Source organism: Carcharodon carcharias, chromosome 16 (genome assembly GCF_017639515.1).
Source record: "Carcharodon carcharias isolate sCarCar2 chromosome 16, sCarCar2.pri, whole genome shotgun sequence".
NCBI lineage: Eukaryota > Metazoa > Chordata > Chondrichthyes > Lamniformes > Lamnidae > Carcharodon > Carcharodon carcharias.
This window is the reverse complement of record NC_054482.1, coordinates 75,124,777-75,139,824: the sequence shown is the minus strand read 5'-3', so window position 1 is coordinate 75,139,824 and position 15,048 is coordinate 75,124,777. Positions and strand designations below refer to the sequence as shown.

Genomic DNA, 15,048 nt, shown 5'->3' with positions numbered 1-15,048 from the left:
TTCAAAGAGCCAGGAGATCCTGCCAGCTTTCAAGCCAACATCACTGAAACATAAACCTAGAATTACATAGGATATGCAGCAAAGCAACAGGCCATTCGGCCCAACCAGTCTATGCCAGTGTTTAAAATCCACGGGATCTTCTATCTATCTTTCACCCCTCAATCTATTTCCTTCTCCCTCATTATACTTGTCCAGCTTTGCCTGAAAGGGTTTACTTGTTTATCTCTTGCTGTCGTGGGATCTTTGGCGAGTACACATTGGCTGCTGCACGGGTTGACAAAGCAAGTGGCCATCAAAAATAATTCACTGGTTGCGAAAGCGCTTTGGCACCTCAAGAAGATGTAACGTTGTAGAAATGTAAGTCCTTTTCGGTTCGTCATTGGGCGCCCCATCACTTTTTTAAAAGAGAAAAAAAAAACAAGTTTGCTTTTCTATTCGGTCAGAGCTAAGCTGCCGGAGGTAGGTGACAGGGACACATTGGCGATAGATTCCGTGCGGACCGCAAAGGAGCAACAGGGCATGCACTGAGTTTGCGCAGGAGCAGCCGCTGGCGCCCAGGAGACGGGCCGAGTGTTGGAGGAAGGCGGCGATTTTTTTTTTCCCCTTCCCTCTCGGAGAAACAAGTTTTCCGGGCAGCCAGCCTAACTGCTCCTGCTTCGCAGCCTTCGGTGGGTGGGGGAAGAAGTAGCATTTTTTTTTTTGTTTTGTTTTTAAAACCCGACATCCTGTATCCGTTTCTGAAAGTTTCTGGGGCCTCGGGGCGAAGAGTTGAAACTTAGCGCTTGCCGGATGCACCATGTTTGCTGCAAAAAAAAGGAAGCCAGCGAGCAAAGGCCAGGGCGCAGCGACGGCTAAACAGGTGAGTCCCATATGGATTTCCAGAGGTTTCTGGCAGTAGCCGCGGGCCTGGTTGGAGATCAGGAGGGGGCAGTGTCCAGTGAAATGTTTATATGTAGCCTTTTATGCTCATTGGCTTTGCTGCAGTTTGTTTACCAAATTTCTGCTGTTACAAATTACATAATATTTTACACTAATCCCAGGCAAGTTATATAGTTTACACTAATGTCATAGATTTTAGTGCATGTCTGTGTTTTCATGGCGATTTCATATGTTTGCATCTTATGTTTATTTTGGAAAGAACGAAGTTTAAGTACCCCTACAAATTGGTGTTACTGCAAGGAGGTATCCTATATATAAAACAAAAACAGAATTACCTGGAAAAACTCAGCAGGTCTGGCAGCATCGGCGGAGAAGAAAAGAGTAGGACTCGAAACGTCAACTCTTCTTCTACGCCGATGCTGCCAGACCTGCTGAGTTTTTCCAGGTAATTCTGTTTTTGTTTTGGATTTCCAGCATCCGCAGTTTTTTTGTTTTTATGTTGGTATCCTATATATGCTGTGCAGTGTGAGTGCTTGAGTGGGATGTTATTAACTCATAAGAGCAATGTAAAGAACATCCGTCTATTATATCTAGCATTTTTTTTCTGTTACATACTTCCGTTCTCGGGTTCTGAGTGACCCTGGCAAAGCTGCATTTATTGACCATTCGCAGTTGCCCTGAGAAGATTGTTCTGGACCGTCTTGAATTACTGCAGTCCTTGTAATGATGGTGTTCCCATAAACTAGGGGAGCTGGTTACAATGAAGGTGGCACACGTCAAGCAAATTATTGTATGTGACTTGAACATCCCTCACCTTGATGAGTACGTGCTGGGGAATAGAGCTTTTCCCGTTTAGTTAACAGCAGATACTCCCAGGCTGGACCTGGAGTACAGTTCCCACAACATTGCCTTATTTCCAACCCCAGAAATGTACCTTGACTGTACCTGTGTGGCACTTTAGTTTCCCACACTAGCTATCTTTTCCAATTAATAAATAAATTTGTGTGAGATTACCCATTAGTTGTTGGAATAATTTACTAAGAACTAGATTTATACTGGCCAAACCCATTTCACACAGGGCCAGTACAAATGGCAGACTTTTACCCCATTTGACTGAGCTTGATTTGAATCCAGGTCCAGTGGCAAAAGACTATATAACGGAATTCTAAAAATTAAATCTGTGTAGTTCTGCTAATATTGTTTTTTATTTTACTTTTTTCACTTGTTTTCATTTTGGATTGTATCCTGGTATGCCGGGTGGTGGATTATTGCAGGTGATATTTCTGGACAGTTTTGTTTGCTAAGTACAGATGCATTTGATGTAGATGGGAAATGAGGATGGCTGATAGGTAGAACGGTTCAAAAAATTGCTTTTATCAGTTGTAATTGGTTGTTATACATTGCATGGAAATTCAATTCAGGTGTAAAATTTGCAATGCTTTATAATTCATGGTATATGTGGTTCTTACAGGAAGATTAAGAAATGCTTGAATAAGAATAATTTATGTATTTCTTGCCTAATAGCTAAATGAGTAAATTCTGTCCAGGCCCCCATACGAGTGGTGCAATATTGAACATTATGGACCAGGATGAATCCAGGTTTGATCCCTAAATTGTGACAAATTAAGTTGATCCCAACAGAGTAGTGTCATGAGCACTGAACTCTGGGCTGTGAAAGGGAAAAATTAGCCAGATTCCAGCACATTCTCTAGTTTAGAGAATCTTGCTAGAAGGCACGTAATTGAATCAGGTCACGAGATTTCAGCTATGAGATCTTTCATAGTCAAGTGACATATTAACACTTGCAATCCAGGCCTATACATGAACAATGATCCCTTGGCCAAGGTTCTCGAGGAATTCCCTGTAAATGTAGCCTCGTGCAAGCCATTATTTCCAGAAGAAGATGATTATAAAGGGAAATAGAGCTCTCATAGCAAAACAGGTCATGAAACAAGATTTAAATGAGAGCATCATGTCAACATTCGTGAAAGCAGACTTAGAGCACTGTGAACAGACCTGGCTTCCATATTATAAGAAGTCATTGGAAAAAGGTGCAAAAAGATTCACCAATCTCAAATATTGCACAGGTTGGCACTCTCTTTAGAAAAGATAAGACTGAGGTGACTTGATAAATGTCTTCAAACTTATGAAATGACTAGATAGGGTAGACGTACAGAGGATGTTTCTTCCTATGGGTGAGACCAGAGCTAAGGACCATAAATGTAATTTAGTCACTCATAAATACAGTAGGGAATTCAGTAGATACTACTTTATCCAGAGAGTTGTTAGAGAAGTAGTTCAGGCAAATAACATGGGTCCATCAGAGAGAAAGGGATAGAAGGATATGTTGATTGAAATGGAAGAATAGGGATGCAAGACTCTACTGTGGAGCCTAAGCACTGGCATGGGCCTGTTAGGCTGATTGGCCCATTTTTGTGTTGTAACTATGTAATGTAATACTATGCAATATGGGGCACTGATGCTGCAGGATGTGTACTCACATATGCAAATCCATGTGCTCTATATCTAGGAATTATAATTGGACATTTGAAAAGGGGGTGTTTTGATAAATTTAGACTTGATTTTATTTAGTTGCATGCAGCCTAATTACTGGATCATAGTTCAACAGAGATATAATCATCAGGCAAGGACTCAGACACTGAATTAGCAAATGATACCAACATTTATTGAATAAAGGATAAAATAAAACAATACACTTACCAATTATTTAAAGAAGCAAAGGAACACAAACGTATACTTATCAATGATACACTGCCTATTTACAACTTCAAATGGATGGCCAGTTCAGAAGATGTGGAAAATGACCTCAACCCTCTTGTCAACAGGAATTCTGCCTGTCTTGGAAGTAAACCACTTTATCCAGGGTCCTGGCCAACAGGAATTCTGCCTCTATTCCTGGGCAAGTGCTATACTACCCGTTCTCACATCAACAGCAATTCTACCTCTTCCTCCTCGAAAATGCTATACAGGGCCCCTTTACTTGTTGTGCACAAACACCATGGTTCCCAAAACCTTCTTTTATACCTAATTTTGCATAACCACACCTTGATCCAAAGTTGTTGTTAATAGCCAATTAGCCAATAATGTTGTAAGGGTTAATTTCATTGGTTCCAGCCATTTGTGTACATTGCCTTAAACATAAGACAGGGGATTGATTCAAGATGAATTCTTTATCTTAAGATGGACAGACTCCTTATTCGTTAGGCTTAATAGTAGACTTGTCAGGGATGTGTATTCTGATAGACGCCTCTATTGGATAGTGTAGGTTCCTTTTTCTCAAATGCTGTCCCAGCTTGTTTAATTCTCAGGCTTTGATTCCAACATAGGAATGTTAATACAAAATACAGAAATAGATATAATCTGACTTACATTAACTTTGATTATTAATTACTTATGCTTCTATTACAAAGTAATTGAGATACCTCTAATAATCACCTGTTGCTGGTCAGTTGCTACTTTACAATACTAGTGGGGTTTTTTTGTAGGAAAACCCTCAAAACTATTTATTTAATAGTGTACTAAAATGTTGCATAGTTGGCAGCAGGTGTTCAAATCACAAAATGACTTCTTTTTAGATGATGTGTTAATACAAAATGGTGACTTGACCTTGTTAGCCTAGTGCAGAATGTGTGTTGTAAAAGTCTTTAAAAATTGTGAAATTAAGCAGGCAAACTAAATCCTACTAAAATAAAATCTAAAATCTAGACCAGTTTACATAGTTGTTAACGTTTACCACTAACTGGATGAGAATATACAATTTTTGATTTAAATGGCAATTTATGATGAAAAGGGCCATTAATTTACTGTTTATGTATAATTAAGTAACTTTATTGTATATTTTAGGTTAATAGGCAATTGCATGAGAGTCTTTTGACATTTTTACTCTGTGCCACAGCTTGGCTTGTTTGTAGACTTTTCATGTGAAGATATGATGATGAATACAGAAGAGGATGGTGATGATGAAGACCTAGAAGCAGAATTAGCTGAAATAACTGGAAAGAAGCCTGTTGCTAAGCCAAAGCCTAAAGAAAAAAGTTAGTATAATCCCTGTTTATCATCTACTTTTCTGGTTTATCCTTGGTTGTAATTAAATGCTACTGTTACTTCCTGAACCCTTTCATTTTTAAAATAATTCTACAAGTTAAATACTTGGTCTAAATAGTGGAATTACTGTTAATTTTTAATGAAAAATGATAAAGCTGAACCTACTTAATATATGGGCACTATATAAATATAAGCTTCTTTTGTCGCGACTTAAGAGTTGTCCTGATATATTTTCATTGGAAAAGCAGCAACTGAACAAGTAGAAGGTTTTGACATCTTTCTAAGACCTTAATAATTGAACATGTTAAGCCATTAATTTTGCTATAGATTTGAAAGCAAAAGAAAATGTTTCAGGAAAAACTTTCTAGAAAAGAAATTATGAAAACTCTAATTGATTAACTTGTTAAAGGGAAGGGTAGTTTGTTGAATTGCCACATAAACTTAAATGTTAGAGCAACTTTTGGTCAGGGACAGCTTGGAACAGACATTTTGTGAAACGGCTTCTCTTCTAATGAGTAATTTTTGATAATTGTTTACTGTTTATTGGTTAAGCGCAAACAATGAGGTAATCTGCTGAAATGTTATGTAAAATGGATGAAAACATAGAGTTCAGCACCATGGGAATATCAGCAATAATGTATGCCACAATGCAGCTGTCACTGCAGTCAGCTCATATTTGGAATGACTGCTTCAGTAGAAACACAGATGATAATGAGCACATCGTGATGAACGGCAAACACCATCCATTCATGTTCTGGGTAGAGAGTCCTGGATGACACCTGGCAAGTCTCATTTGTGGGTGTCAACATTTTTAGCAACCACTTTGAAGTCAAAGTATTGTTCATAACTAAGATGTGTTGCCTCTGATAAAATGATTCTAGGATTCCAAATTTAATTGAGAGAGAAAGTTCCATAGCAATAGTTATTTGTCAAGAAAATATACACATGAATTGTATTTACCTGTATTGTGTATAAGGCACTTCTACTGAAATAAGCGCAGTTAACTAAAACATTGTCACTGTAGCCACACTTGTGGCTAGTCAAAAAATTCTCTTGGACAACACTAGGATAGTAGATGCTGAGTAGACATCTCTTACTAAAATATTAAGAATTATGTGAGCGTGCAACAGAATATACTTCCCTTTTAAATTTATGCATCTATTGCTTTGTCTTCTCAAAGCAACCTCTCAGTTGCATGTACTTAACAGAATTGACGCTGGTGCTAGTCAAGTTTACCACACCATGAAGTATCTTTTTTGGTCTTTCCTACTGTCAAGTTAGGTGTGAGGGCATAGCATTTGGGGCCATGGTTGGGAGTAACTGAAACCTCCTAAAAACAGCAATAATCCCTATTGGGGGAGACAGAGGAGATGGCTTAGAGGAGCTGTATCTTATAACATTTAAATGTAGAGAATTCTGATGTAGGAGTGAAGTTCATGGGAATCGGTTTAACCCTGTCATTTGAACTATTACCAATATGAGGTTTTATAAGATTGTTTTGGAATTGTGCCTTTAATTTAGGATAAAATGAAGGGGGCCAAATGACTTGTTCTGAAGTCTGTCTAACAACAACAGGCCTTAGTGACATGGCTGTTAAAGATTAAAGGGAGACTGGGATTTTTTTGCTGGAAAGAAGGTATTCACACTCGGAGACAATGGCAGCAGCATCTATGTTTACAGTGCTACAGTAACAGTAAGACTGCTAATGTTTAGAGTACCGGGATGGTGGTGAGAATATTTGGTTGTAAGCTGTTATGCTTTGAATTGTCCAGTTGCTTTCAAGATAAAAGCACGCTGGAGCCTCAAAGATAGCTAATCAGTAGTTCTACCTAAAAACAAAGCCCATTCATGTTGCCTTGGAGATGGGCTTTGAGAGGGCAAAGGTTTCTAAGATGTCCCTAAAATTCTCAGACACAGGTAGTCTGCCAGGATCCAGGGGAGAGAGATTAGCTAGAGGCGTAAAGTCTCTCTGGTTTGCCATGCAGGAATGTGGGTGGAAGCTCTCGCTTGGATTGAAAAGACCAAATTCATGAGAATTTGAAACAAGGGTGGAAGATTTGTTGAGCTTATGCGAGGGGGTGAATCTCCAGGGAAAACACTCACTGTGAAAGACAGCTCTGAGGTTAAAAGTTACTAGGCTGGGAAAGGAAAGGAATTGAAGTAAACTCTCGGGAGCCAAGAACTTTTGGACTGGGTCTGGGAAAATCGAATAACTACATAAGGGACCGTGTAAAGTATAGCTGTGAAATGGGTTTCTTGAACAAAAGCAGAAAACAATGGAAAAACTCAGCAGGTCTAACAGCATTTGTGGGGGGAACAAAAAGAGTTAACGTTTTGAGTCCCTATGACTCTTCTTCAGTCTTTTAGCTCTAAAGAAGTCAACATTTTTTTTTCTCTCCACAAATGCTGTTAGATGTGCTGAGTTTTTACAGCATTTTCTGTTTTTGCTTCAGATTTCCAGCATCTGCAGTATTTTGCTTTTAAATGGGTTTCTTTGGTTGTGTTAAAAGTAAAAGGAAAATTCTGTTCTGTAGTTTAAAGTATAAGTTCTTACAAAAATAGTGTTTATTCAAATGTGCTTTAGTCTGTTTGTTACAGTAAGAGTGTTAAGATGTGAAATTTTGGCATGTCATCCTTTCAGCTATGACCTGGAAACTTGATATTTTTAAAAAAAAGTTAATGGTCCCTACAGAATTTGTACAGAGCCCGGAGAGTACTAATGCAAACCATGAAAACAAAGATTAAGTGGTTTGTAATAATTTCTGAACTTCTGCATTAATCTGCATCTTTGAATTTACTTCCTACTATCCATTTACATTTACTATTTACTTTGGGGTTGGATATTCACCATAGGTGCATAATGTTTTAATATGTGATGGAGTTTAGGAGAATACCAGTAAATTAAAGTAATCTGCATTTGATCATTGTAAAGTGCATTATAAAGCACTAAGTATAACTTTCCTTTGCCAAAGTCAAATATCTGTAAAGATAGTGCATTAGAAAGGACATAGGGTTATAAATTAGAAAACTACAAAATTGGCAGATTGTGCCTTAAGGCTGGCTCCAGCACAATAATAACATTTTGCAAGAAAAAATGAATAGTACCACTACATTCCATCAGTGTGTAAAATGGCATCTAGCTTTTTGCAACTGATTGGCTTGTTGATTTATATTTTCTGCAGCTGTGGCCCATAACTAGGCCTTTTTGTGGCATAGTATTATGTCAAATATCCAGTAATTCTGTGGTTTCCATCATCAAATATTTTGCCATTGGCTATTTAAATCGAGCATCTTAATCTAAGAAAAAATGGTTGTGAGTCAAGACTATTTTCTTTGATCCCTGTGTATTTTATCCACAGCAACTTTGCCAATGGACCAAATAGAACAAATGGCTGAGGAATGTATGAAGGATGTAGATGAAAATGAAGATGAGGACGATGATTTGGAAAATGATGAAGAGCTCTTGGTAAGTTGAAGTTTTAGGGCATAACTTGGATAGATAAATAGGTAGAGGACTGGGGATCTTGATAAATTAGAGTTCCGTTAGGAACTCAATGTTTTCAAATATTGTGCTGTTGTAGTAATTGAAGACCTTTGTTTCGTTACAAATATAGACACACAAAAATTATTTAAGTCCCATTTGCCCTTGGTCTCCTTATTACCATGGAATTAATTCCAATAGATTAAATCTCTCAGCTGTTTCTTTAAAAACAGATTTTTAAAAGTTTATAATAGGTGGAATTCAGGTTTTTAATTACTGTTATTTCTAAACATTTTTCACTGTACATAAATTCCATTTATTATGCATAAAGTTGCAGTGTTCATTTCTTTTTAAACAATTCTCCCCTTTGTTTCCCTTTCTCCTTCATTTTTGAAGGTAGCAGCATTGTCTGTACTCATGATGAGTGCCAGCAGCCTTTTAAATATGGAGTCACGGCCAAGTATGATCCAGTCCTTAGCTGGTGTTTAAATAAGTGCACTGATCCAGAATGTGTCACTGAAATTGTGGCTGATTTTTTTTCCCGTCCTCTAACCCAAATGAAAGCACCCAATTCCATGCAAATCTTGCAACTTGCTGGCTCAGTCCTGTGAGGCTGTGCTTTAATCCAGTAAACCATGTAGGAAATTCTTGTAATGACTCTTTCGATCAGTAAATTTAAGAGTTGGCCAACCTGGCATTGGTTAATTAAAGCTAATTACAAAGCTTGATTATCCATATAGCTATTACTTTAATAACAATTTGGAACAATGGCATTTCCCTTTTAGCGTATTAAATGTGTGTTTTTAATCAGGTCTTTAAATAAGATGTAGATGTTTGGAGTCATGAATGATTGTTTTATTTATGATATTCTCAGAATAGTTTTTGAAGCCAAAAATGTTAATTCTGTTTAAAGTTAATCCTTTATTTAAGCACCTCAGGATGTATTCTATTAAATTATATCCATTCATTCCTTGGTTTTTGTATCACAAATCAAATCCTTATACAGAGCACCTGGCCCCCCCCCCCCCCCCCCCCCCCCCCCCCCCCCCCAAACTTCTTGTTAGTCTTCCAAAGGGTTAAGGCACAAGAAGCGGACTACAATTAATATTCCAATTGTGACTTTGTTTCCATTAAGTAATATATGATTTGTACTAGTTAATTTGTCGGTGGCATAATGGTAAACAAGGGAGTATGCAAAAGAGAAAAAAAATGATATTTAGTATCTGCTTAGCCATATATATAAAATTATTTATTTTATAACCAAGGCAGAGCTGAAGGAAGTGGTTCAGGAGGAGGAGGAAGAATCTACAAATTCACCTGGTCCCACAGAGCCTGCTCCAGAAGCAATGAATCAACTTGCTTCTCAGCCTCAGGTAAACCCTGTTTTTTTTTGTAGTTAAAAATAAAAGCTTGTTCTTGTAACTTTTCAGAACTACTTAGTTAAAAATCTTCATCTTTAGTACCACAAAAATGGAATGTTGTAGTTTTTTGCAAGGGAATAGAATATAAAAATAGGGAAATTTTGCTACAGCCATACTAGAACTAGACAAACAGTTTAAAAATAAGGGGTTGCCCATTTAAGATGGAGATGAGAAGAGGGTCATTAGTCTGTGGAATTCACTTCCTCACAGAGCAGTAGAGGCTGAGTCATTGAATATAGAGTTAACATTGAATATGGACCATTGAATATTGAATATCTAACTAATTGAATATGAGTTAGATTCCTGATTGCAAAGGAGTCAAGGGTTATGGGAAAAATGGAATTGAAGCCGCATTCAGATCAGCCATGACCTTATCAAATAGTGGAGCAGGCTCGAGGGGCTGAATGGCCTACTCTTGCTCCTAATTTGTATGTTTGTATATCTGTATGAAGTAATGCAGTTGTAACAGTGATAGTAAAATTTGAAGTTATGTCAGCAATGTTACTTCCAAACACTTTTTGAGGCATTTGGAGTTTGCATCAGATTCTAGTTTAAGTCTAGCCCAATGCAAAGCTACATTTTAAAACACAGTCTATACTAATAGTATCAATACATAACGTGTTGTGTAGGTAAGGAGAACATAATATTGGCCATTTTATAAAGTCACAGACCACATTTTTTAACATCCGAACACACATTTAGATAACAAATATTTAGTGAACAGGAACAAAATACATTTATAAAAAAGTTAAGTCACTTGAGTAAAAATAAGATCCTCCGCATTTGGCCTGAAAAATATAATCCAATTGCTAAAAGTTATTTTCTTTTTCCAAGTTAAGTGCAGTTTCTGTGAATTCTGGTGGATTACAAGATACACTGGAAGATAGACTCCAGATGTATAGGGTTGCAATTAGTAATGCAAAGCAAACTGGAGAGACATCAAAAATGAGGAGATATGAACGAGCACTGAAGGTATGCTTTAAATGTTTTGTAATTCTTATTCTATCTTTCATGTAGCAAAAAGGTGTGAAGCAAAGGTAATTCAGATTGTCAAAGAGTTGCTTTATAATCAACCAAAACACCAATGCTGATCTATGTCTAGCCCCTACCTAAAGAAGGATTGAACTGTTAGGCTCCTTCTAATGACTTGACCAAGAGCTAACCAAACTGCTTGAATGACAGTTTGCACTAGGACAGTATTGTTCCTGGGGTTATTTTCACTAGGATTTATTGTTCCAGCAAGGTGAAAAAAGAAGCATCACTTTTGTACCATTCCAGCCGTTTTCATACAACTGCATTTACTCACCACCTAAGGCATTTTCAAATTATTCTTTGTAATAATCCTATTACTTTGTCACTATTCTTTCTTGGCTAAAATTAAACATTTTGTGTTTAAAAGCAAGAGTTGTGTGTTATGTATTCTGACACCTACTTTCTAATTTGCTGTAGGAACTGTACATAACTAAACCTGTGGTGTTTCACAAGAGTATTGAAGAGGTGTACCATCTAATCTTAAATAATTTGGATCAGTTATTTTCAAAACCCTTTTTCTAGTTTTGTTTTGAAGGTATTATTTTGTAAATTTTAAAAATTGTCGTTATATTCAATGTAGCAAGGGTTGTACAATCTTCATACGTTTCTTCTATTTAATAGACATTACAGACTATGCTGGCTTCTGCAAAGAAAGGTAAAAAGATAGAGGAAACAGAAATTCCTCCTCCAGTTGCTACTGGCAAAAGCAGTGCCACGGTGCTCCAACCTGATGGCTTAAGTGCAAAATGTTTGGAAGCTGAATATGTGGAAGATGGAATAACTGAAATGCATCAGGATATACCAAGACCAGCAAATGAGAGACTTCTACCTAAACCTAGTGTTTCTGTGTTACCTGTGATGTCTTCAGTGTCTGAACCTCCAAGCATCGCAGAGTCTGTAACTTCTGTTCAGTCAAAGACCATTGATGCATCCACTACTGATGATGCAGCAATTAATGACAGCTCAGGTATTGTATCAAATTATTATACATTTGCAGGACTTGCTTTTGGTTTAAATAAATTAGGTGGAGCCCATTCTCTGCCCAGACAGATTATACAAGATTCATAGAAGGAATCGACTCTGGACTGTTCTTACTGCAGGGACTGTTCTTGATAAATATTTTTTCTGACTATTAGAGAAAGAATTGGTAATGCTGAAAGCAGAAACATTTTGTCAACTTGTGCTGGTTTGGTGTGATGCAAATCAGTCTTGGCAATCAATTTTGATTTAAGCTTGAATGCAAATTAGAAATACTACCTGAAGTAGTCATCTGAAGCCAGTTTTGCTGCAGATAGATTTGGTTGTTCTTTTTAAAGGCAGTTTTGTTTTTGTGCTTTGCAGGGTGTGATGATACAAAGACAAAAATATTATTGATTGGAAGACAGAAGGAGTATAAATTGGCTGCACTGAGAGCAAAACAGCAAGGAGACATCACAAAGGCTAAAGAATACATGAAAACCAGCAAAGTAAAGCTTTGTCATTTTTTAAAAATAAATCCGTTGACCTGTATAAAGTTATGGTAACACATGGCATTGAAAATATGCTATAATGGAACCATTATAAAATGCATTTCTGAAAAATATTTACATTTGAATTTGTTTTCAACAATTTGATGGTACAGTTGAGAATAGTTCACTGGCTCGACTGTGTTTTAGTATTAGTGAAGTCAATTAAATATCTGGTGAGCAGCAAAGTTGTGTGTTAATAGAACCTGTCAATTCTGCTAGCTGGTATGCCAATTTATATATCTGGTTCTATCAAAAATAAGTTATTGATATCAATTGGGCCAATAAAGGAAATGTCATTGGGTACCAGACATTATCCCTTTGGGAAGAAGAGCAGATCAGAATGATCCAAGTTACACCCTCAACTTTTCAGTGGCACAGTTAAAACATGGCATTAGTTGAAACTTAGGATCAGTTTTCCAACCATGCTTTTTGGGAAAGGTATGTTGCAAAAAAACCACGTGGGGATGGAAGAAAAAATAAGCTACAAGCAAATTATAGCATCAGCAGCAAAGGTACTTCTCAGTTTTAAATTTAGTACATTAATTGTAAATTGTATTCATACATACATATTAGTTAGCAGAGCAGGTATCACCCTTTCTTACAGATACAAAATAGTTTTAAAATGCTGGCTGCTTTTGACCACAGCCTAAGACTGATGAGCACATTCCTGTCTTAAGTTCCTTGAACAAGCAGGGCTGACCAGTTAAACTCTGTTGTGATCTTCTGTTTACTTAAAAATAATTGGATCTTGAAGGAAAACAGCTCTACCATTGCAGAATAATATATTTTGAAATGCCCCAATCCTTATATTAAAAAAGTATATAATTTGAAATAAGAACAGAAAATGTAGATGACTCACAGCAGGTCCAGCAGCATCTGTGGGGAGAGAAATGGAGCCAACATTTCGTTTTGATGGTTCTGATGAAAGGTCATTGACCTGAAACTTTAGTTTGTTTCTCTTTCCACAAATGTTGCCTGATCTGACAATTTGCAGCATTTTCTGTTTCCATTTCAGATTTACAGCATCCACAGTATTTTGCTGTAGTATGTCACCAGAATTAGCTGCAAACAATGTAGTGAGTGATTGTATGATTTTATTTGCTTGAGAAATCAGGCTGGTAAGATCACTGATTTAGTGATCATTCTATTGCTTTATTCCATTTGATTGCTATAAAGTCTTGACACTGTCTTGTCAAAACTTTGGTTGAGTGCCACAAGGATATTTTAACCAGCAAGGTAGGAAACAACCAACCTGATGAAATATATTGGAAGATGCAATCGTTTAAAGCCTTTTAAGTTTGTTAGCATGTTGGGTTCATTTGATGTCCCTGAAATCCGTGCCTTTCAGTAAACCACTATGTTTACAATAGCTGCGTTTTCAGAAGCCAAATATGGAAAATGGTCAATGCTGCCTTTTAAAGCAGTAGTTTCTTTGACCTACTTTAGCTACCACTTGTAAACTTACTCTTCAAAATTTATTTAGGATTTTCTATATGCTGTATATTTTTATTTGACTAATGCTTCCCATTATTTAATATTCAGACAAACCTTTAGGCACTATAAATTTTCCTCGTGTGAATTCTAAAGGCTAGTTTCTTCGGGGGGTGGTGTGGGAGCTCTGCCATCTAATGTTATGCTTACAACTCCACCTATAGATGTAATTATTTTATGCTATTGTGACCATGTGCTATTTGTAATATATAATAGATATACACAGATTTAAAAGTATGTGTTTTCCATTTCTTGTTTCTCAGAAATTTGATGTTGTGATTAAGGCTTTGGACAGTGGGGAGCCTGTGGATCTGAGTAATCTGCCACCATCACTAACAGGTGTGAGTGCATAAATTTGTAATTTTGCTTTATATTATTACACAGATTTTAAGTCAGTCCATTTTGCTCTGGTCTGAAGCTGATTACAAGAACAAAGAAAAGTACAGCACAGGAACAGGCCCTTTGGCCCTCCAAGCCTGCGCCGATCATATTGCCTGTCAAACTAAAACATTTTGCACTTCCAGGGTCTGTATCCCTCTGTTCCCATCCTATTCATGTATTTGTCAAACTGCCTCTTAAACACCACTATCGTATCTGCTTCCACCACCTCCTCTGGCAGTGAATTCCAGACACTCACTACCCTCTGCTTAAAAAAACTTGCCCCGCACGTCTTCTCTGAAGTTTTCTCCTCTCACCTAAATCTATGTCCCCTAGTAATTGACTGTTCCACCGTGGGAAAAAGCTTCTGACTATCTACTCCGTCCATGCCACTCATAATTTTGTAAACTTCCATCAAATCGCCCCTCAATCTCCGTCGCTGTAGTGAGAACAATCCGAGTTTCTCCAACCTCTCCTCATAGCTAATAACCTCCAGACCAGGCAACATCCTGGTAAACCTCCTCTGCACCCTCTCCAACGCCTCCATATCGTTCTGGTAATGTGGCGACCAGAATTGCATCACAAGTTCAATTCTGATGTAGATACATTGTATGTATCTCTCTCTATTAATTGCAAATGCATAACTATCGTACAGCAATTCATTTCAGTCCATTCAAACATTTTAATTTGTGTCTCTGGACAATGCCAATCTCTGCAAAATATATAAAAATTGCTTAATACATGCAAGGATTTAAAGGCTATTTCTTCATTTTGAGATCTTGTGAATCCCCTA

The 15,048-nt window shown here is 37.2% G+C and overlaps 1 protein-coding gene across 15 annotated transcripts in view; it reads left to right on the top strand.

Annotated features, from left to right (window-relative positions):
* Positions 1 to 578: 578 nt before the first annotated feature.
* The window catches only part of cc2d1b (coiled-coil and C2 domain containing 1B), a 79,481-nt gene continuing 65,011 nt past the window's right edge, over positions 579 to 15,048 (top strand). For 14 of the 15 annotated variants that reach the window (XR_005945506.1, XR_005945507.1, XR_005945508.1 and 11 more), the window contains exons 1-8: positions 579 to 859; positions 4,796 to 4,934; positions 8,304 to 8,410; positions 9,691 to 9,798; positions 10,681 to 10,818; positions 11,500 to 11,845; positions 12,220 to 12,344; positions 14,141 to 14,216. Coding sequence is in view for 5 of the 15 variants with exons in the window: in XM_041208446.1 (XP_041064380.1) it covers positions 797 to 859; positions 4,796 to 4,934; positions 8,304 to 8,410; positions 9,691 to 9,798; positions 10,681 to 10,818; positions 11,500 to 11,845; positions 12,220 to 12,344; positions 14,141 to 14,216 (1,102 nt within the window). In the remaining 10 variants the exon portion in view is untranslated. Of the gene's footprint in view, positions 860 to 4,795; positions 4,935 to 8,303; positions 8,411 to 9,690; positions 9,799 to 10,680; positions 10,819 to 11,499; positions 11,846 to 12,219; positions 12,345 to 14,140; positions 14,217 to 15,048 lie in introns of those variants that run through there. The other variant, XM_041208449.1, reaches the window with a different exon arrangement.